General features: G+C 41.4%; 1 protein-coding gene and 2 long non-coding RNA genes across 3 annotated transcripts in view; 2 read left to right on the plus strand and 1 right to left on the minus strand.

Annotated features, from left to right (window-relative positions):
• The first annotated feature begins 946 nt into the window (after positions 1–946).
• LOC147322764 (uncharacterized) lies at positions 947–3,285 on the plus strand. Its single transcript, XR_015130926.1, has 3 exons — positions 947–1,302; positions 2,666–2,796; positions 2,888–3,285. It is a non-coding gene; the product is annotated as an uncharacterized LOC147322764 (long non-coding RNA).
• A 1,983-nt stretch (positions 3,286–5,268) lies between these two features.
• On the plus strand, positions 5,269–10,591 carry LOC147322765 (uncharacterized). Its single transcript, XR_015130927.1, has 3 exons — positions 5,269–5,556; positions 10,187–10,371; positions 10,458–10,591. It is a non-coding gene; the product is annotated as an uncharacterized LOC147322765 (long non-coding RNA).
• A 4,051-nt stretch (positions 10,592–14,642) lies between these two features.
• Positions 14,643–21,853, minus strand: part of gfod1 (glucose-fructose oxidoreductase domain containing 1) — a 35,343-nt gene continuing 28,132 nt past the window's right edge. The window contains exon 3 of the mRNA XM_086307338.1: positions 14,643–21,823. Coding sequence (XP_086163464.1) covers positions 21,083–21,823 — 741 coding nt within the window. The 3' untranslated portion in view covers positions 14,643–21,082. The remainder of the gene's footprint in view (positions 21,824–21,853) is intronic.

Raw genomic sequence — 21,853 nt, forward strand, 5'->3', positions numbered from 1 at the left:
TTAATCAACAAATTTAAGCATTTTTTGGGGTCACTTTAATTAGGTGAACACAGACCTATTACTTAAATCAAAGCTGACCAGATGAGTTTGGAATTACCTGATTTGCTTATGTTAGTTAGCTGGTAAGTACAAAACACAGTGACAACGTGCGTATTAGATACCCTCACTCCAAAAGCATAAATATTAAAAAAAATGAATCTCCAAGAATATCATCCTAAAAAATGGCACTGAGAGAGGGTGTTACAGTGAAAAAAAGCAGTCAAATTTTCATCAGAAAATGCTGAATTTTAGTAAAAACAATGCTCTGCAGTTTGATACTGTCGTTACAGACAAAGCGGATGTTTAAAGGACGCGCATTTGAAATGCCATAAGTCTCCTTATCAACTGGAAATATTAAAGCCGTAAAATGACTTTTGAGAGTGGATAAAAACTATTGAACAACAGCAATGTTGAGCCTGTTCCAAAATTTGAATGTACATGTGTTGAAGGTGTGGCTCTTGTTGAATTATTAAACATATTTTTCTTCAATCTTTCGAGCCATAAAAAAAAAAAAAAACTTTTAATTTTCTTCTGCTTGAGTCTTGGCCTCGGGTAGCTCTACTTATCATTGATGAGTTAGTTGTCTGTTTGTGCTACTTTTTTCAAGGAACAGTCGATTATTGGTAAGGGTGACTTCATGTGTTTGGTTACTTAAGTGGATGTACTGTGGAAAGTTTAACCTTACATACATAGATCTGACAGTACAGGTTCTGAGGTTGTTAGGAGTTGGTGTTTCTCTGGTGTGGTGTCACGGGGTCTGCTTCTGTTTTCAGCACAGGTAAGCGGGGTGGTGTGTCACGGGATGCTGACACACCGGCGGTGCATCAGACGTCATTTGATGGAGCGTTACTTAGGAGCAGCGCGACTGACGTCTGGCAGGGACGTGCAGAGGGGGGGCTAGAGGGGCTTGAGCACCCGCCCCTTTCCTGATGAGTGCCCAAAGTGCCCTTTTGTTGAGGCAACTTTTAAATTTTATTTATTTATTTATTTATTTATTTATTTATTTATTTTATGTGTGTGTGCGTGCGGAGTCCTGTCTGTGCCCCTCAACAATAATATTTAACTATCATAGTTTTGCTAAATAAAAGGATCTGGCTTGCATCAGTCACATGATCACATTTAACCAATGATCGCCCTCGACGGCAGAACGCGCTGGTTACGAGCCGGGAACGAGCTCACAAAGAGCACGCGCATTTTTAGCGGTCCGGAGCTGTAGGAGAAACACAAGTTAACTCAGAGACACAGACTGATGCGACAAAACCAGTAAGTAGGTGTACAGCGTACACTGTAGTGTGTAGCACCCAGGAGTATTAGCTTATTACGTACACGTTGGTAAGCTGTCTTGTTGCAACTGACGAACTGAAACAAACGAACGTGCTGTGTGTGCAACAGCGCGACAAACATTACCTGTCCTTTTATTAACTGCACAAGTAGTGCTGGTCATAGCTGCTGGCTACCTGTGTAAGGCTGTCATGGGTCTGCAGCTCTGTCACCGTTTTAGGGAACATATTTAGTTTTAAAGTAAGTTTCTGGGCATTTCCTGCCTTTCTGGAGGGATTATATTTCACTAAAAAACGATCTAATATGCATGTCCACATAATAATTATTATAATTATAATATATTAAAAAACACACGCTGTATTTTAAAGAACATACATTAAGAAGCAGATTATATTAGATTTATATTTTAAATAAGACAAAAGTTGGATTTTACAGCAGTAAAAATACAGTTTAAAAATGTAATAAGCTTTGCCCTGCACAGAGTGGATAGTGAAACAAATGGAATCATCATAAATACATTATTTCATATTTATTACTTCCCCCTCCTCATTGCTTTATTATTGTAGCTCTAGTAATAAATAATAATGTAAGGATGCCCATAGTATATACAGTATTCTGAAGAAGGTCTAAAATGTCACTGTGTGTGCATGTGTGTGTTTTATTTAGCTGGATTTAAAAAAATATTACTCATGATATAACATTGTGCAGACATGGCTGGTAAGGACATGAGGAGGAAACAGTAGGAGCTGTATGAGGCTACTAAAGGCAGTGCTATAACATTTTTCTGTCATCATTTTATTATAGATTAAGTGCAAGAGTTGTTAGGTGTGGATAATTAGATTATAGTTTATTGCAATAGCAAGTTGTGCCTTGTTCTCAGATAGACAGCAAGTGGAGAGTGATATATGAAATGATGGGAAGGAAGGAAGAAGAGAAGCAAAGAGTGATTCACAGGCAGAGCCGAGTTTATGTCAGTTTTTCGTTGCCTTATGGTTCCAAGCGCTGTCACCAATCTTTGCATTTTGTTATTATCTCATGACACTTGTTTAATCAGCTACCATCTCTCCTGTGGACTTTTTAATGTCTACAGTCTCAGATCAACACAGCCCTGCCCTTCCCATATTAGATTCTTGATGAATGTGTGTTGTTGTTATTCAGCATGGTTCAATGTGCCCCTTTTTAACTTTGAGCACCTGCCCCTTTAAACCTCTCTGCACGTCCCTGACGTCTGGTGTCGGAGTATTGCTACCTCCTCGAGTGGTAACGTGTTAATTCTCCGCGGTGTGCATTACGGCCAACCTATGTCTTGGATTTTGTTTGCTTACCTGTTGTCCTGTATCCTCAGCCGGATCCATCACCCGCTTACCTGTCAGCTGTTTGTGAAGCCGCATTTCCGGGATCACTACGGAGATCAATTACAGCGTTTCTCCCACATCCCGAGAATCCTCGCCCGAGCCTGTACAGCCAGTGTGACAAGTGAGCTCTCCAACTCTCCCTATGTTTATTGCTGTTTCTTACCGGTGGTTTGGCATCTCCCCCTAAAGTTTCGTTTTTCTTTTTCTCATAGATCCACCCTGCGTGCGCGGGTAACCCCTTTCCCTCCGAATGCGTGTCAGCATCCTCCCCTGGTTTCCTTCTGTTTATTCATCAGTATTATCTCATCCCATGTAAATAAGTTTGACACAGCAAATAAAGAGCACTCCCTGCGCTTCTGTGTATTCTGCCATAGAGTCCGTTCACTCAGCATAACAGAGGTAACTGTTTACAAAATGTATCCTATCCAAAAGTCCTTTGCAATGTTACATTGAGAAACATTATTGTTAACATATTTGACCCGCATAAAGTACTATGGCCATCACGCTGTCATTTAGAATTGTTTAAATAACTCGTGTCTTAAGTCATCCCATCATACAGAAAATAAAATAGCCGTGTGGTTCACTTTTACATCACAAAATGTTAGAAATATAAGCCATTCATAACAACCTGAAAGGTTGGGAGTTTAAGAGTTTAAGACTATAATGTCACAGAGCACATGGTGTCTCTTATTGTGAAGACATTTATAAATAATAGCTTAATAAAGACACTTCATTTCTTAAGAAATATGCAGGTGGAGTGGTCTTTATCAAAAGTAGAAGTCACATCTGTGGCTATACCATTGTACACCATTGTGTGAGGCTGTGCAAATAAAGGGTGACTTGCCCTTCTTGAACCTGCTGTTGTGTTGCTTTTTGAGTGTTTGAACCCAGCGTGTGACAAACCATCTGTTGGGGGTTGTGGATTTGACACCTTAGCATTGTGAAAGTGGGGCAACGCGCTTCAGGCTGAGCATAAAATTTCTGCTTACAACGTAGAATCTCAGTTCTAAATGAAATTCAAAATGTTTTTGTAAGTGTGGCTAATGCATACTTTGACTTCTACAGCATACACACACACACACATACACAAGAACAACAACACAGAGAAGAAGAAGAGGGGGTACTATGCATCATAAAAACGCAATCATTCATCTTCCAACTGCTAGCTGTGTTGTCCAGCAATAAACTTGGTTGGATTAAGAGTAGGAAACACTAGTATAAGGTGTCTATGGAACAAATCTCCTTCAACATTCACAATGACCAAAGTGGATGACTACAGGCATTTCTCTCAGTTAACTGATTGTGTTTAGGGAAAAAGCAGCTAAATACACTGAGACTGCTCCACATTGTTAGTGAGCTGTGGGTTTTGTCAAACTTGGAGCGAACAAAAGCAGAAAAACAGTAAAAGATTCGGACATTGAAATTCTGGTTTATTTCATGAATACAATGAAACTTTTTAGTCCACAGAGCAAAGTAGCATACATGATAAATCGATACACATAACACGGACAGTGAGAAGTAAAACTCATTGTCATACCAGATGTTATATTCTGTAAACTTAAAATAAACCCCTGAAATTAGAGTTTAGTGTTTTAAGTCTTCTATTAAAAAACATGAGTCAACACTTCTTTCTCCCGGCAGCACTGCTGAAGTGACACTTTAACGACGTTTAAATTCTCAGTCGTTATGATGACAAAACATGTTCTCTCATTAGCAGATGTCTGCACTGTCACTTGTCATGAAAATCTCCAGAGCCAGGGTTGAAGCTTCCTCTTCAATCACCATTGATCATTATTAGGGCCCACAAAGGATTTGTCACATTATCCCCATAAACAACATGCTTTTATAGAAATCATTGTTTCACAAAGATTTAGATTCTTGTTTCACAATGTGATGGCTGCACTTACAGCCACACAGTGGTAATACCCAACATGTTAGTGTAGAGGCTTATATAAGTAACATTGCATTCACATTTGTCTTTCTTTAAATATAGGAATTAATTTACAGGACAATAAATAACTGGTTTTGGTTTAGAGTTAATTCACATATCCACATAACACTGCATTCTAAAATAAGTGCGCACATTTTAGTTTACACTGTTATGTATGATTAACCTTTTGTTTTCTGAGTTACCTTAGTTACAGCTGTTCCAGTCCCTTGATTAAGGAGTGTTTGTATCTTTTTTTCCTTTTTTAGGTATAAAGACGTCCTTGATAGTGACACACAACACCACTCTTTTTTTCCACTTTTTAAAGCAGAAAGACACGCTCAAAAACGGAATTTTTGGCTTGAGTTCGTTCAATGCTGAAATATAAAAAAGGGCGCCACCTGGTGGACAACTAAAAAAATTACAATTTTAAGGCCCGGACTCCAAAGTGTCACCCTGACTTGGAGGATGGCACTACATTTGGTTATAATGATCCTGCAATGAAAAATAGCGTTTATAATGGGTTTCAATGGGGCGTTTTTTGGCTCTAGGACCTTGAGTGGATGGCGGTTTCATCCACCTTTTGTCCTAGAGCAAAAGGTGGATGGCGGTTTGTAGCTTAGCCACTTTAAGCTAATTTAATGAACTCAGACCGCAATTCTAAAATTAAAAAAAAAAAATGTTTGGCAAATTTGGCTATATTCTATTCAACACAGTGAAAATGGCTTGAAATTAAAAAACACAGTGGATGAAAAATGGCTCCAGGACATTCCAAGAGTTAAAAAACTAAAACGGGTTGGCATAGAAATAACGAAAAAAAAACCCCACATAAACACCAGTTTATCGCGGTTTCATAGAAACACAAATTAACAGAGAGACATTAAACGCACCTCATTGCCTCCTGTAGCCAAACGGGAGACAGTACGTTCTTTGGATCTGTACTTCATCTCAGAGGTAGGTTAATAAATTGGATTTAACTTAACCACAATACTTTGACATGGGTTCTTTATAAACTTGAGTACAACTTGAAGGTGGTAGCAAGATGCGTTGCATGGATGTTTTGGGGGGAGTTCTCTGCCGAGTGCTGTGTGAGCCTGCGCACAAACGGTGGACGGAGGCAAAGAGGAGTGAGACGTGATACCTGTCATTTATCTTGTGCCTTTGAATTGCCGTAATATGAAGCGATATACTTTTTCATATCGTCATCCGATATGTGCCCTATTTTGAACTCTCCTCGTCCTTTGAGTGCGCAGTCACCTTTGTTATATAGCAAGGTATTTAAAATGAATAAATAAATATCCTGTTCATTTCAATACGCATGATCTGAGCATGCGCGGAATGACACGGAGGTATTCTTTGATCCTTTGATCTTCTCAAAGGGGAGACTGTGACCGTCACGAGACAGTCTCCCGTGACGGTCGACCGTCACCAGCTCTACCACATGAGTCCTTAAATAGAGGTGCTTTAACACAGTTTACCTTGGTGCGTCTTCAGTAACAGCGAGTTGTTTTTGCAAAGCAGGGATCTTTGACAAAGGTAATACCTTTACATAGTGATGGCCAAATGAAGCTTTCCGAAGCACTGAAGCTTGTATTGAAAAGCGGTTCATTACTCGAAGCTTTTCAACACAGTCCTCTCCGGTGACATCTGGTGGTGAAAATTTTGAAGAGCAGCTTGAATCTGCAAAATAAAACGGACTGCTCAATTATCAGTGCTCACTCAAGAGTGGAGTTCTCTCTGATATTGGGCCACCGTTCCGTTGCTTTGAACATGTAATTGGTTTTGTTTTCTCGATTGGGGGGCTGAAAAAAATGTAATGCGTATTTGCGTAATACATTTTGATCAATAAACTTTCCCTATTTAAACATGCACTATGGTGTGGCCTTTCTTTGCTCATAACTCCTTGATGTTGGTAAATACAATAAGTGAGCAATATATATAATATACATATGAGAATGCACAGCACATTATGGAGTATGCCCCTGCTGTGAAGTCCTGCCTCCATCTACTTGTCGTTTAATCACTGGACAGCTGGACAGGTTCATACAAAATATTAGATTAGGCCAATTCCTATACATATTTTTGACTTAGGGGTGGGATTGATTGTGAACTGGAAAGGGAAAATGCTTAGGAAGCTGAGTACGGCTGCATCGTCACTGATTTGTAGAATCATTTTGATTCGATACAGGATCCGATTCAATTTGATTGGAATCTGGAAAGTTTTGCCTCAGTCAGAAATATTACAATTCTGGTCATGTATCAGTATATATCCATAATTTCGTATCTATTAAAAGAAAGCTGACACATGTGAGACTTAATTAGAGATGTAAACAGAGAGTTATGAAACCTGCAGCTGCAGAAGCCAGCGAAAAAAAAAAGAGGCAAACACAGCGCGGACCCGACGACACACCAAAATCTGACTCTGACGCGTCGGGTCCGCGCTCTGTGTTTACGTTTGTATGCAGAATCCGTAAACCTGCTCCCAGTTACTGTTTTAGCTGCATGGTGTTTGACGACATGTTGTGAGGTTTAACCTGAGATGCTGGCGTTTCAGGCATAATAACGTTAATTTACAAATCGACACGGGATTTTAATGAATCAATATCACTTTATTCAATTTAGCATGGATTGTAATCAGAAAAGCGATAATCAAAACCCACCCCTAATCAAGAACTTGCAAAGTAAAAACATGATCAATGTAAGGTAGCCCTTTTGTTATTTACATTTAAAAAGGGGATTAGTGTTACTGTGCGCTGGCTGAGTCTGTTTCTTTTCTTAGAAATAGTTTCTCCTGCCCTGGAGAAAATCCACTTGCATGGAACAGAAGAGGCTGTGGAGTGCAGGAACTACACTGCAAGTTGGTAGATATGCAGGTATTCCTGGGTCCTGCAGACTATCACCTAAAAACAATAAACAAAATGATTTTCTAAACTGTAGCAATGTAATGTACGTATAGTGTCAAATACATTTTTGTAGTCTTCATCAGCTTTAATTCACATGGAAGTGTTCCTAAAGTCATATGCTGTAATGATATTTACATTATGAAAACATGATTTTGGACATTTCAAGTTTTTCACTTCGGCAGATAAAATGAATTGAGCAAAATCAACTCAAAATATTCCCACACGCCAGAACGTCCTCTCTTCCTCGCTGGCTCCATATCTGTCAGTGGAATGATCACCTCGTCGCTATCTGTCACCATCAACACACTCCACGAATCCCGTGGATGATTCACTTCCTTATATCCGTTTGAATCAGGTACCGAAGCAGTTACGTGCGTAATGAAGCTTCAGACGTCACTGGTCACGTGACTTTTGCCAAACGAAGCAAGCCTCGACACAGTGCTTCTGAACCAGTGTGTTGTTTTTTTCGACACACGCTCCGGAGCGTCAGCTTCAAGCGGGCCATCACTACCTTTACATTTAAATAATTCAGGGAACATTTTTTTTCTTTTGACACACAATGGAGACAATAGATCAGCGTTTAGAGTTTATCATAGAGCAAAACAGAATGCTTAATACTAGGATGGACAACTTTGAAAGGGAGTTGAATGAACTAAAGGAAGAGACTGAGAAAATGAGGCGTGAAATCCAAGAGGAAGTACCACAGAGTGCTTTTGCCAACTTCGCATGTAACGTACCTACGTTACATGCTTTCCAAATGATGACATTTAACACCTGTACAAGTCTCACCTGTACGTTACAAGGGAAAGGATCAAAGAGCGAGCGAGTGAATTCGACAAAGTCGAAAGCTGACGGCAGCTCGCGGCCCTTGCTGTCGAGGTAGGGCTTCATGTGTGACAGACCTATAGCGCCCCCTATAGGTCTTGCCATAGCGGGCGCTATTTTCGGTGGAGTTTACCTGGCCACCTTCACATATTTGGAATTGTACGGCCTACCTGATTGGCTTATTATAACACAATAACTATACTGTGCTCTCATTTATGTTAAATTTTATTTTGCCCTCACCTCCCAACCAGTCATGACAGAAGACTGCCCGTCCCTGAGCCTGGTTCTGTCACAGGTTTCTTCCTGTTAAAAGGGAGTTTTTCCTGTCCACGGTTGCTCATAGGGAATCACTTGATTGTTGGGGTTGAATTTTTGATTTGAATTTAATTGCCTTAAACTGAAAATTAAAAATTCAAGTGAGGGGTTGACCAGGGCTCGTTAGCTGGGTTGTTTTTTTTTTTATTTGTAATTTGCTAATCAAAAATAAAGAAAAATTATATTAAAAAAAATCCACTACTGCTCTGTGTGCTTACTTCAATGAAGACTTGTATTTTTTGTGATAGAAAAATATCAACACCATTAGTGATATTGTTGCTCCTGCTCCACCTGCTGTCCCAATTTCATCAAATGAAGATTGTGAAAAATTTCTTTCTTTCTTCGTTGAAAAAGTCAGTGACGTGAGGAATAATATCTCTCCTGTGTCTCTCTTGTCTGCTCCAACTCAAGCTAGGCCTGTAATTTTAGAAAGATTTTTACCTGCGTCCTTACCTGAGCTGGTCAAGTTAGTTAATTCGATGAAAGCGTCCTCCGGCTCTCTTGATATTTTACCTGGATCTTTGTTTAAAAATGTCTTTCAGTCTATTGGTCCCTGTGTGCTCACAATTATCAATACCTCACTGGTTTCTGGTCAGGTCCCTGTTTATTGTAAGAATGCTGTTATTCACCCACTGTTAAAAAAAACCTAAGCTTGATGGTTCTCTTCTTAGTAGCTACAGACCAATTTCAAAATTACCGTTCATTGCTAAGATTTTCAAAAGGCTGTGGCTAAGCAGCTTATAGCTGTTCTAGATGAATACAGCATTCTGGATAAATTCCAATCTGGCTTTCGTAGAACTCACTCTACTGAAACTACACTTCTTATAGTCTCCAACGACATTTTGATGAGATGTGATGCAGGAGAATGCTCCGTTCTGTTGATGTTGGACCTGACCTCCGCCTTTGATACTGTGGACCATCATATTCTGCTAGACAGGCTGAGACACTGGGTGGGTATATGAGGGGCTGCTTTGGACTGGTTTGAATCCTCTTTGCATGAACGATCCTTTTCTGTGGCTACCTCTAAGTACAGTTCCTCTTCTACTTTTCTTGCCTATGGTGTGCCACAAGGTTCAGTTTTGGGGCCTTTATTGTTCTTGCTGTATTTACTTCCTCTTCAACACTTATTGAGCACCTTTAAGGACATTTCGTATCACTGCTATGCAGATGATATTCAGTTATACATCTCCTTTAAGCCGCATGATGTTTCCAAGCTACAGATTTTGCATAAGTGCATAGACTCCATTAGAGGTTGGATGGCTGGAAACTTTCTTCAACTAAATGAGGAGAATACTGAAGTGTCATGGTCCGGGTGTGTGCCAGGGTGTCTCCCTCCAAGTTGGCATCTCCACCCCTGGGAGGGGCCTCAGTGTTCTGCTGATTGCTCACACCTGTGGGTAATTAAGCCGGGGACTCATAAGGCCAGCGCACTCAACCTCTCTTCGCCAGATTCTCAGCTAACCTTAGTTGGTGCAGGCCACCACTGTGATTTTGCACATGCTTTGTAAACTACCTTGTCTCATTGTGTGTTTCTCTCACAGCCACGCACCAAGTTGCCAGACACAAATCTCCGCCGAAGAGCTCCAATCCGGACGCTGGACCACCTGACAGTCCCACGGGCTGTTCACCCGACTCACCTGCCTGCCTCCTGCCTCAATGCCAGGAATTTCGGACCACTCACCCGGACCACCCACCCCTCCACGCCACTACAGACCACCCGCAGCAAGTACGCAGTGCTAAGGAAAATTCAGAATGAACAGCTTGCCGATATTCCTCCTGAACCATACCTGAACGTCTGTACTCTATTTACAGGAACTGCTGTTTCCACTGACCAACACCAGATTGCTTACTTAGCCCAGGCTGCTTAAAACCCTTTTGGTTTAGTTGTGGCATTTTGCACTTGTTAAACGCACATTCCAGTTTCCTGTTTATGAACACTAACTGAGAAAATAAACGTTGTCTCTAAAACTACTTCCAGCATTTGAGTCCTTTCTCTTTTGAGGTGGCCTCGGCCGTGACATGAAGTCCTTGTTTGTGCTCCTAAAAATTTTGTACCTAGTGTTATGGAAAACTTGGGTCCACTTGCTACATTTGCCAAACTGTCTATCAGGAACCTTGGTGTTACTACAGGGAGTGCAGAATTATTAGGCAAGTTGTATTTTTGAGGAATAATTTTATTATTGAACAACAACCATGTTCTCAATGAACCCAAAAAACTCATTAATATCAAAGCTGAATGTTTTTGGAAGTAGTTTTTAGTTTGTTTTTAGTTTTAGCTATTTTAGGGGGATATCTGTGTGTGCAGGTGACTATTACTGTGCATAATTATTAGGCAACTTAACAAAAAACAAATATATACCCATTTCAATTATTTATTTTTACCAGTGAAACCAATATAACATCTCCACATTCACAAATATACATTTCTGACATTCAAAAACAAAACAAAAACAAATCAGCGACCAATATAGCCACCTTTCTTTGCAAGGACACTCAAAAGCCTGCCATCCATGGATTCTGTCAGTGTTTTGATCTGTTCACCATCAACGTTGTGTGCAGCAGCAACCACAGCCTCCCAGACACTGTTCAGAGAGGTGTACTGTTTTCCCTCCTTGTAAATCTCACATTTGATGATGGACCACAGGTTCTCAATGGGGTTCAGATCAGGTGAACAAGGTGGCCATGTCATTAGTTTTTCTTCTTTTATACCCTTCTTGCCAGCCACGCTGTGGAGTACTTGGACGCGTGTGATGGAGCATTGTCCTGCATGAAAATCATGTTTTTCTTGAAGGATGCAGACTGCTTGAAGAAGGTGTCTTCCAGAAACTGGCAGTAGGACTGGGAGTTGAGCTTGACTCCATCCTCAACCCGAAAAGGCCCCACAAGCTCATCTTTGATGATACCAGCCCAAACCAGTACTCCACCTCCACCTTGCTGGCGTCTGAGTCGGACTGGAGCTCTCTGCCCTTTACCAATCCAGCCACGGGCCCATCCATCTGGCCCATCAAGACTCCCTCTCATTTCATCAGTCCATAAAACCTTAGAAAAACCAGTCTTGAGATATTTCTTGGCCCAGTCTTGACGTTTCAGCTTGTGTGTCTTGTTCAGTGGTGGTCGTCTTTCAGCCTTTCTTACCTTGGCCATGTCTCTGAGTATTGCACACCTTGTGCTTTTGGGCACTCCAGTGATGTTGCAGCTCTGAAATATGGCCAAACTGGTGGCAAGTGGCATCTTGGCAGCTGCACGCTTGACTTTTCTCAGTTCATGGGCAGTTATTTTGCGCCTTGGTTTTTCCACACGCTTCTTGCGACCCTGTTGACTATTTTGAATGAAACGCTTGATTGTTCGATGATCACGCTTCAGAAGCTTTGCAATTTTGAGACTGCTGCATCCCTCTGCAAGATATCTCACTATTTTTGACTTTTCTGAGCCTGTCAAGTCCTTCTTTTGACCCATTTTGCCAAAGGAAAGGACGTTGCCTAATAATTATGCACACCTGATATAGGGTGTTGATGTCATTAGACCACACCCCTTCTCATTACAGAGATGCACATCACCTAATATGCTTAATTGGTAGTAGGCTTTCGAGCCTATACAGCTTGGAGTAAGACAACATGCATGAAGAGGATGATGTGGACAAAATACTCATTTGCCTAATAATTCTGCACTCCCTGTATCATTCCAGATACAGGCCCTTAGAATCTGTACTCACTCACATTTATCTTCACATCTACACAACTCAAAGGTTGTTCTTTTGTTTCTCACTTTATTTTTGGTATGTTAAGTATGTCTCAATCATATTGGAGTTACCTTGAACACATTTATGATCTGAGATAATGATGAAGTTGTTCCTTACTTGCTGTGAAGCAAACATGTCTCAGGTTGGGTCCTTGTTACCCTGACTCCTTCCTAATCATGCCTCTCACCTCTATTCACATTGCTGGTGGAGGGACTAAGTTGTGAGGAGAGGAAGCTAGGAAAGGAATCGCAGAATGCCCAATCAGAGAAATTAGAAACTTCAAATACACTTCCCTTATAGATGTAAACTGTTCATGACATTAGGTAAAGCTGCAGCTTTCTCCTACCTGCTCTGTCACACTAGGCTGTTATTGCATTTTATTATGGAAATGATACAAGGTTACAGTAAGACTCATATGATATTCATATGAGTCTTACTGATATGAAACTGTGAAGGTTTTGAGCAACCCTTCATTTCTTTACATTTAGCTGGTAGAAATAGGAGTGATGTAAACATACACAGTAATACAGTATAAAAGGTAAAAGTCAGTATTTGGTACGACCACCTTTATTCAACACAGCCTGAACTCTCTCGGTCTGCTTTCTTATCATGTGTTGAAGCACTTTTCAGGACTCGTTCTCTATTTTTCTTGAATCATGTGGCAGCTCCAGCCGAGACTTTTCAGTGTTAAGATTTAGTTTAGCTGATCATCTTTCATACAGACAAAATTAAAATAACACGACACACAGTTTTGATTTGATATTTCCTTCATTTAAGACAGCTGTTTTCTAATACGTCTGCACGCAGTTAGTAATGAGTCTTCTGTTATTAAAAAAAAAAGCAGGAAATGGAAGAATGCAATATTGGTTTAAAGCAGGAAGAGTGGTATTGGAAAACTTGTAAAAGAACCTATTTTAGAAACGTGATTATATACAAGTTTAATCTTGGGTTTTGGCAGCAAAGTAGTTGGTATTGTTTCCTTTGAGCAAGAAGGTCTTGGGTTCCTGTGTCTGAGCAACACCATGTGCAGCATCCACTATAGCCAGCAGAGGTCAGCAAAGACTTTCAAAAAATGCTCAGTAACACAAGCTGGATTTATCATAATACACATTTTCTAACCTTTCTTCATATTAAACACATAAGAGTGACAAATGAAAGCAAAAACAGGAACTCCTTACATGTACAGTGTGGGATCTGCTGGCCATCTTATGCTATGGGGTTAATTGCAGGTATAGTTTGAGTCTAAGGCTACGTTCACACTGCAGGCGAAAGCGCATCAAATCCGATTTTTTTGACCCTATGCGACCCATATCCGATCATGCTATGACAGTGTGAACGGCGCAAATCCGATATTTTCAAATCCGGTCTGGGTCACTTTCGTATGTGGTACTGAATCCGATACATATCCGATGTATTAGAAAGCGACTGCTGTTTGAACGGTCAAGTCGCATTAAATCCGCCTTTTACGTCACCGACACAAGACTGAAGCCAATTATCAGCGCCAGAGAAGCGCCCGAGAAGACATCGCGAACGCTTCCTGGCCATCCAGTGTAGATGTAAGTGAAACTGTTGGGAAGACAACGTAAACATTTTATTTGTACTGTATAATCTGCAGATTCTGACAGAAATCTGCAGCTATCCTTTGAAGCACCGCTCCTCTCTTAAACAGCAATAAGGATCATTATTAGGTTATTTACATTATTATGTAAATGACAAAATAACTTAAAGCAAAAATTGGGAAACGTGAAGTCCGAAGTCTTTATATTAAGGGCCATCAGTCAAACAATACTGTTGCTCTGGGTCTAAACAGAGCGCGTTGTGTGTGACATCTTCTTTTGCGCATGCGGGCCGCTTTGAGCGTTCACACTAGAGAGCGTTTGCTGTCGCATTTTATTTGTAGTGTGAACGAGCAGACAAAAAAATCGGATTTGATCAAAAAATCGGAATTGAGTATTAAGACCTGCAGTGTGAACGTAGCCTAATTGTCAGTGGAAAGGTTTTTGCAAAGTAATACAGAATTTCTGTGGTCTTTCATATGTTAAAACCAATGGAACACGTACCTATCAGTGAAATGTTAAAGAGCAATATGTAAGATGGTGCATTCCACGACTGTCATAAAAACACTAAATAACGGAAGAAATGGGTGCCTGGTTCCAGTAGAGTATCAGAGACTTGGAGAATCAGTGTGCTGAAGCAGTCCTGCCAGCATGTGGTGGCCCAGTATCTAACTGAGGAAAAATGAAATGAGAGCCATCGTGTATGTATATATTGTTTATTCCATAGAAACTGCAGCATTAGACAAGTGCTGAAGCTGTAAACCATGTCGCAAACACAAGATCACACTTTATTTTCCCCCACTTTCACGCATTCCCTTAGCCACACACATTCGATCAATGCCGAGCACTGGTGCAGGGAGATTTGCCAGTAAACACTGAAACAGAAGTTACACAGTCACTCAGAACAAAAAAAACTAAACAAAAAAACAAAACATTACAGCAGGGCGTTTATTTGTGACACCAACTGACCTCCTTAACGGATAGAAAATATAAATTATTCCTACAGCAAGTACATTCTCTCTAGTAAGACCCATAAATATGCGTTTGAGAGTTCAAATTACAGTATCTACAGAGGTCCATGCATCCACGATATACATACAGAACAATAAATATCAGATATAGTCACAATACAGCATCAAAATGGATATCTGTGGAGCGGGAAGCAAGCAAGACATGGCCAGAGTCAGCTGTGGAAAGGCATTCACAACCTGTGAGTGTACGGAGCGGCCTTTGTGCGGCTGTGAAAACAACAAATAAGATGAGCGGGAGGTCTGCAGAAGCACCAGTGAGCTTTTCCTCCAGGCTTCAACCTGGCTCACGATAGAAAGGGGAAAGGGAGGAAAAGGGGACAAGTGAAAGGAGAGATTGATGCAAAGTAAAGCAAATCAACTTTCTCAGCAGTGGCTGAAAAAAGGAACCTCAGAGGGAGGGGAGACCTACAGAGGAGCGAGTGTGAAAGAATGAGATGAGAGGGGTCAAATCAAGACTTAGTTTTGGCAATGTGGGATCCGGCTGCGAATTAACAGTCTCCGAGTGTATGAGAAGCATCTCTTTGAGGTTTTCACCTTCACCTCCACCTCCTTTCTCGCTCTTTCTCCCTCTCAGCGAGCGAAGGCCTTTCCTGAGCAATGAGTCAGTGAACGCTGTCGACGCAGAGACAGAGCGGTTCATAGTCAGACTGTCAGCAAACGAGGCAAAGTGCTGGAACCGGAGCACCTCTTGTTTTGTGTTTAGGTTTTCTGCAGCGTCTTTCTCAACGCACAATCGGGCCATCCTGACAGGCGGAGGAAAAACCAACAAAATTTGTCATCAGAATGAAAAGCAAAAACACTCAGTGGTTCAACTTAGAAAAAAAAAAGATAAAATCAGTCAACAGATAAAATGCATGACATCCTCACACTGTGCCGTATCGGCTCATTCACATTCCTCATTAAATATTCAGCGCTTCAGAAGCCATGTATTGCCTCGTGTGTTTCAGACTGCTGCTCACTGCCTCTCCGTTCACAGATGAAAGCTGGTGGAGACGCTTTGCTAATGACCACTAAAGCCTTGTGATGTAACAACACTCATAATGACTTCTTCTCTGATTCACTGTTTTTTTCCCCTATCCAGCATCTAGACTGGCTGAAATGAAAAGTTTTTGCTGTATCCACTAACTGAGTCTCTGTGAAGGGCCATGGCTCTGTGTGGACATGAATGAAACCTGCACTCACCCCTACACAGATAAGCTTCAAACACATGAAGAGCTCAAGAAGGTCTACTTAAGTTTATGGGTCTTCTGACCACGGAACACTAAATATAGCTGATTTATTTCTAGATGAGGCCCAGGCTGATCTAAAAGCACACTGAATCTATTTGTGCAGAGGCACTAAAACCTGCTGAAACAATGTGAGCTTGTGTGAGCAGGCAACATACACTAATCAGCCACAACATTAAAATAGGTGCAGTAAAACACGATGAGTATTTTAGTGTAACACCTCTAGGAGACTTTGGCTCATGGCACGTGTACCTTTGACATCACCATCAACACTGTTACCTAGCATAGAGTATAAAAGATGGATATGGCAGATGTCATCCACTGATTTGCGAAGCCTCGAGCTGAGCGTTGTCAATATTTTTATGACACCGCAAACTTAAATATTAATGACTTGTCAATCACTAGGTAGCCCCGCCCTAAAGGATTCCCTGCGTTCTCGTTTTGTTTTTTAAACTCTACTAAGGATCGTAATATTTGTATTCAGTAAGACTCGACAGCTTTAAGGCACTTTTCAACTGGCTTCAGGTTTAGGACCTGGAAGCCACATCTATCCTTTACAGTCTATGATGCAGATCAAGCTCCCTTCCATGGTTGTTCCAAAAGACATCGACTTCCTTACAACTATCACAAATCCTGCCTGGAGCGTGATCCCAAGAACTGAACCCAACCCCAAAACTGCTACCACTAATCCATTCATCAGGGCCCCACCCTGGGGGCATGGTGGCAGCATTGGTAAAAATAATAGATACGTGTCACAAATTCTTAATAATTAATTAGCACTTTAGAGATGTTCTAATAATGCTTGGGAGGTTTACTGGAAAGAGTCACAATACTAATTATCAGCAAATTGATCAGCACAGCCAACTGCTAACATCTACGTAGTTTTGGCTTTAATCAGTCGTAGTCAGGCCCTCGTGTAGAATACGAAGGCTCATAGCTCTGCCTTTATGCAAATTCCAAATCCTATGTCTTAAGGTGTTGCCTCCTTTGAGATGTGTCCTCAAGAAAGTCTGAACTGATCTGAAAAATGCATTTTCCATCGGAAGAGATAAGCACATAAAGTATTTACTTGTGCAGAAACAGGGAGGACTCACAAGAGAATCCAACTGGAAATTAACCAGAAATCACACTCTCAGATCTTTGACTGCACCAAAGTGCACAGTCACACAGGACTTTACGAGAGTGCATAAGGGCCAAACAGACCTGCAAATAAAATGCTACCAATTAAAGCAAAAACGTCAGATTTTACTGCAATAAAAGTTAACCTAAGTCATAAGCTGCCTTTAATATGCTGTAGGTGTTATATTTAGCCTCCAACCTTTCCCTCCCTGTGTGCGTCTATCTATATTTAACCAGCGAGAAAGGCAAATCATTCAGCTCCAGCTGAACTCAACAGGGACAAATAAACAACCAGTTCTACTCCAGCAGAGAGCTATAAATCAAACAGCAGTATAATGAGTTAAAGGCCATATCAGTGGGGTCCTAAAGACCTCTCCTTTTTCCTATTAAGTGCCTGCTTATCTAGTGTCTTCTTCACAGTCGACCAACCCTTAGGTTCATTTCCCCAAATCTGTGTTGATGGTAATAAACAGACAAATTCAACTCTGAAGAAACAAGTCTAACTTCTGTGCATGTTCTGTTTTTTCTTTACATAGCTATATCTTGTGAGCTTAACTGACAAAGGGGGGAAAGTCTATATGCAGATTTGATAAGGCGTTTAAACACGGGGCAATATTTTCCCTGAAGTACTGAGAGGCAGCTTATCAGTGTCGGACTCTGCGCTTTTCATGCAAACTATTTAGGCAAAAGTGTTTTCTGGTTCTTCAATTTCTGTTCTGTGACATGAGGGGTTTTAAAGAGGGCCTGGCCTCAGCAAAGCACTAAACAGTAAACAATAAAAGAGCGTGCACTGACACTCTATGATCTATGAGTTCATGGGTGACGGTGTAGTTGTGCTGCTTTCTGATATAGTGCATTTAAAGAGAAAACATAAAGCTTTTCACAAGAGACTCTTTTGGTCAATATCCGATAAATGGAAATAAGAAGCTGAATGCTCCGAAGGCCTCAGTCTGCTGTTAAGCTCCCACAATAGCACTGCAGGTCAGTCAGTGGAAACTTCAACATAGAATAAATACCCTAACATTCATCCAGACATGTTCCAGTTCCTTGGTTTGTACAAAAAAACAAAAACAAAAAACCCCATACAGTACTGATTTAATTCTTTAGACAAAAGCGTATTGTTGCTTCATATTATTTTTATGTACATTTTCAGTAGTCGTTACATATTTAGTATTTCAGCACAGCTTATGGATAGAGAATGCATATTAAAAAAAAATCAATCTTTTGGCTTGTGGGTTGGTGTTATTCCTTCACCTGCGTCGACTGACGTTAAACTTTAAGTTCAGCTGTATTTGCTTTCATCACTTTCTGATGGTTTGTTTCTGTTTCCCGGGAAGCTGGGCTGTGAGTCACACACCTGCTTGTTATGTTTTCTGATTGGTGGGTTAAACTGTTACGTGCATTAGTCGAAAGCTGATGAAACTTACAGCATACATTTCTGCTTACATAACAAGTCCAAAGCTGCATTTGCCTTTGTCCTGATAATAGAAAGCTGTATGGAGGACTGGGGTTTGAATTAAGTTCCAGTTAAAATATTAACCAGTGTGGGGGCTTGTAGTAATATCGATTGTTCTGAACTGCAAAAGATCAAAAATGTGATTGCTTTCGGGCATTTTGAAACTGCTTCACTGCCACTGCTCATCTCTTTTCCAGCATTGTTGCTATTTACAAAGCAGCAAACCGACATGGACAGCTTTGAAGCGCAGCTGACAACGTCGCTGCAGTGGTTCCTGCCACGCTTACAACTGTTTTAAAACTACAGTGTAGCTAGAGCATAGTCTGATGTGCACCTTCAGAGAAAACAACTGTGGTTGGTCTGTTTGGTGTTGATGGTCTGTGTAAGCATAGTTTACTGATTAGCTTCCTCACTATTCTAATGCAAGAGATATTAATCTTCCAATGTAGGCGGATGCCGTTTTCATGTTTTCATTCCTCTTGACAATCCGCGCATAAACTAAATAAATAAGTTAGATTCAATCTTGGCAGCAGACCAGTGCAGACAGCGCTGTCACCTACTACGGCACTGGCTCTATAGGGGTTCAAAGCAGGACTGCAAGTTAAGCTTTAATTGCTTTAATTGTGTACTGTTTGGTATGGCTTTATTGTTGTAGTCTTCTACAGTACCATAACCCTTTTCTTAAAGTTGCATATTAAAACAGCCTTTGAGTTTCCATGTCAATGGACCAATTTCCGTAATACTCTTTAGTCTTTAGAGCACACTGGTGACATAGATATCAGTGGACTGAAGGAACCTTGTAGTTCCTTTAAAAATATGTATGGCAGCATACAGTGTGTTTGCTGCTGCTGGAAATAAGGTCAGTGAGAGCGGTGAGAGTGACGCAAAACCAAAACACTGGAACATGAGCTAAAAGAGGCCAAAACGCTGGACGCATATCTGAATTGTTCTTTTTAAAAACAGTTAATGTAAAAATTTGATGTAATAATTGAAAGCAGGGATCAGTGGGTGTGGGGCCAAGGGCCACAGACACTGTACTGTAGTTAGGAATTATTGACAGATGGATTAATGCTACTGGGTTTGATCTTTAGGCCTATATGAAATTTTTCCAACAATGAGAAAAAAAACACAAAATAACACCAACCTTAACACTTTGAATAAAAACTTTTTCTTTTTTTTAAAAAATGTAGTCGCCCACACTTTGCTACACTGCTTGATTTCAGTCTTACTTAAGCTCTGGGCAGACCACACGGGCTTGCAATTAGTTTGCAGCACTGATTGCACAGAAGTGTGCGAATGAAATCTGCACATAGCTTGCAAACTTACATGCAAGACTGTCTGCACTTCAGTGCCACATGAGATTAAGTCGCTACAATGATAGCATAAAACGAGTCAGAGTACCGCTACACTGACCAACCACGCAGGTGATGCACAGCCGACTGGAACTGCATAAAGGCATACCATAGTTTAATCTAACCCTTTATTTCAGGCTCAGAGAGAAACTAGTGCCCCTTCTGCCTGTTTATATTGCATATGAAAACCAGAGTCCTCTGGGACCCCCCCCCCAAAAAAACACCAGCCAAATGATTGATTCTTTTTTTCTCTGGTTTCACACACATAGGAGAAACATACGGAGCAGACAGAGCATGACTAAGAAGCACACTGACTTGTTTTTTTTAACATTCACTTGGTAAAACTAGTACTAAAAGTACTTCAGATTACAGCAACAACAGACTGGCACAATTTTAAAAAAAGACTATCGTTCTTCCTTGGCAGTCCTTGTTCAGACCCACAGTGTAGGGCGTGTGTCTTTCTAGACCAGTTATATAGAAGAGAAGGAGAAACAGGAGGCACAAATAACTGTTTGATCAAGCAGCCAGCAGGGGTGATGAAAAGCATATGAAATTGCAAGTATCTGTTGGTGAAATGGGAACATTAGAAGGCGATCCCCACAAGGACGCCTCCTACTGATCGACCAACTAACCAGCAGGTAGTTTCACTCCCTGATATGCCGCCACTGTAGGTCCTTCTGTTGCATGAATTAGCTTGATTTAAAAGTGCATCTCCCCGCAGGGCTTAAACCTGCTGCCAAAATGAAAAAAAAAAAGCTTCTTTATAAATAAAGTTCTGATTATTTATCACATTGCTTTTCCTACCGCTGAGGACGGGAAACCACAACTCTCTGCACGTCGTCGTGTAAAGCCTCTGTAACAGTGACAACACAAATTTCAACAAAAAACTGGAATCCGGCAGCTCTGTGAAAAAACTTCCAACAATGCCGCTTGAGCGCCACCATGAGTTTTAAAAATGCTAACAGTAGAGGGACATCCTACTCCGCCGCATGGCCTCGCTGATCAGATAAGCTGGGCTGACCTCTGGTTCTTCTGTCATGACCACAATGTTCTGCCACTCTCCGCACTGGTTGGACTTCTTAATTGTATCCACCACACACAGAGCATATAGGCAATCCTCAAAAGTGGCAGCCATTGTCAGGGGCCTCCCGTCCCACGTCCGCCGGTCATCTTGGTCCTGGAAGGCCTGCCGCACAGCCTGGATCATGCGGATCGTCCCGGTGAGGTAAGGGGACGGAATGTCACTGAAGGCCTTCTCCGGCAGGGAGGCCTTCTCGAGAGGCGTGGTGTCTTTGAGCAGGAGCTCAGGGCCGCCACCACTTTCTCCACCGCCACTGTTCTTCTGTCCATACAAGTCTGTCCCTGTGACCGTTAGCCTCCCGTCAGTCCCTACAACTATCACCTCCTGCCTGAACTCTCCGGGGACATTGAAGTTGAGCGTGACGGTGCAGCAGGCGCCTCCCTCCAGTACCATCTGGAACGTGCAGAAGTCGTCACTGGTGATCTGGCGGATGCCCCGAATGTGGTCGGTCTGTTTAACGAAAGTCTTGAGGAAGCCGTGGACTTTGGCCGCACGCTGGCCTGTCAGAAACGTAAGCAGGTCAATAATGTAGCTGCCAACCGAATGCAGGCCACCGCCTCCCATCAGATCATCGCAGCTCCAGTTGTATTTTTTCCCAAGGAGGCTACCACTGTGGACCTTTAAGACAAAGAGGATAACAGGGGAGGG

This window comes from Aulonocara sp. 'chitande type north' Nkhata Bay, linkage group LG9 (genome assembly GCF_057382095.1).
Source record: "Aulonocara sp. 'chitande type north' Nkhata Bay isolate Kocher_YH1m ecotype deep benthic linkage group LG9, A_spYH_male_GT1.1, whole genome shotgun sequence".
NCBI lineage: Eukaryota > Metazoa > Chordata > Actinopteri > Cichliformes > Cichlidae > Aulonocara > Aulonocara sp. 'chitande type north' Nkhata Bay.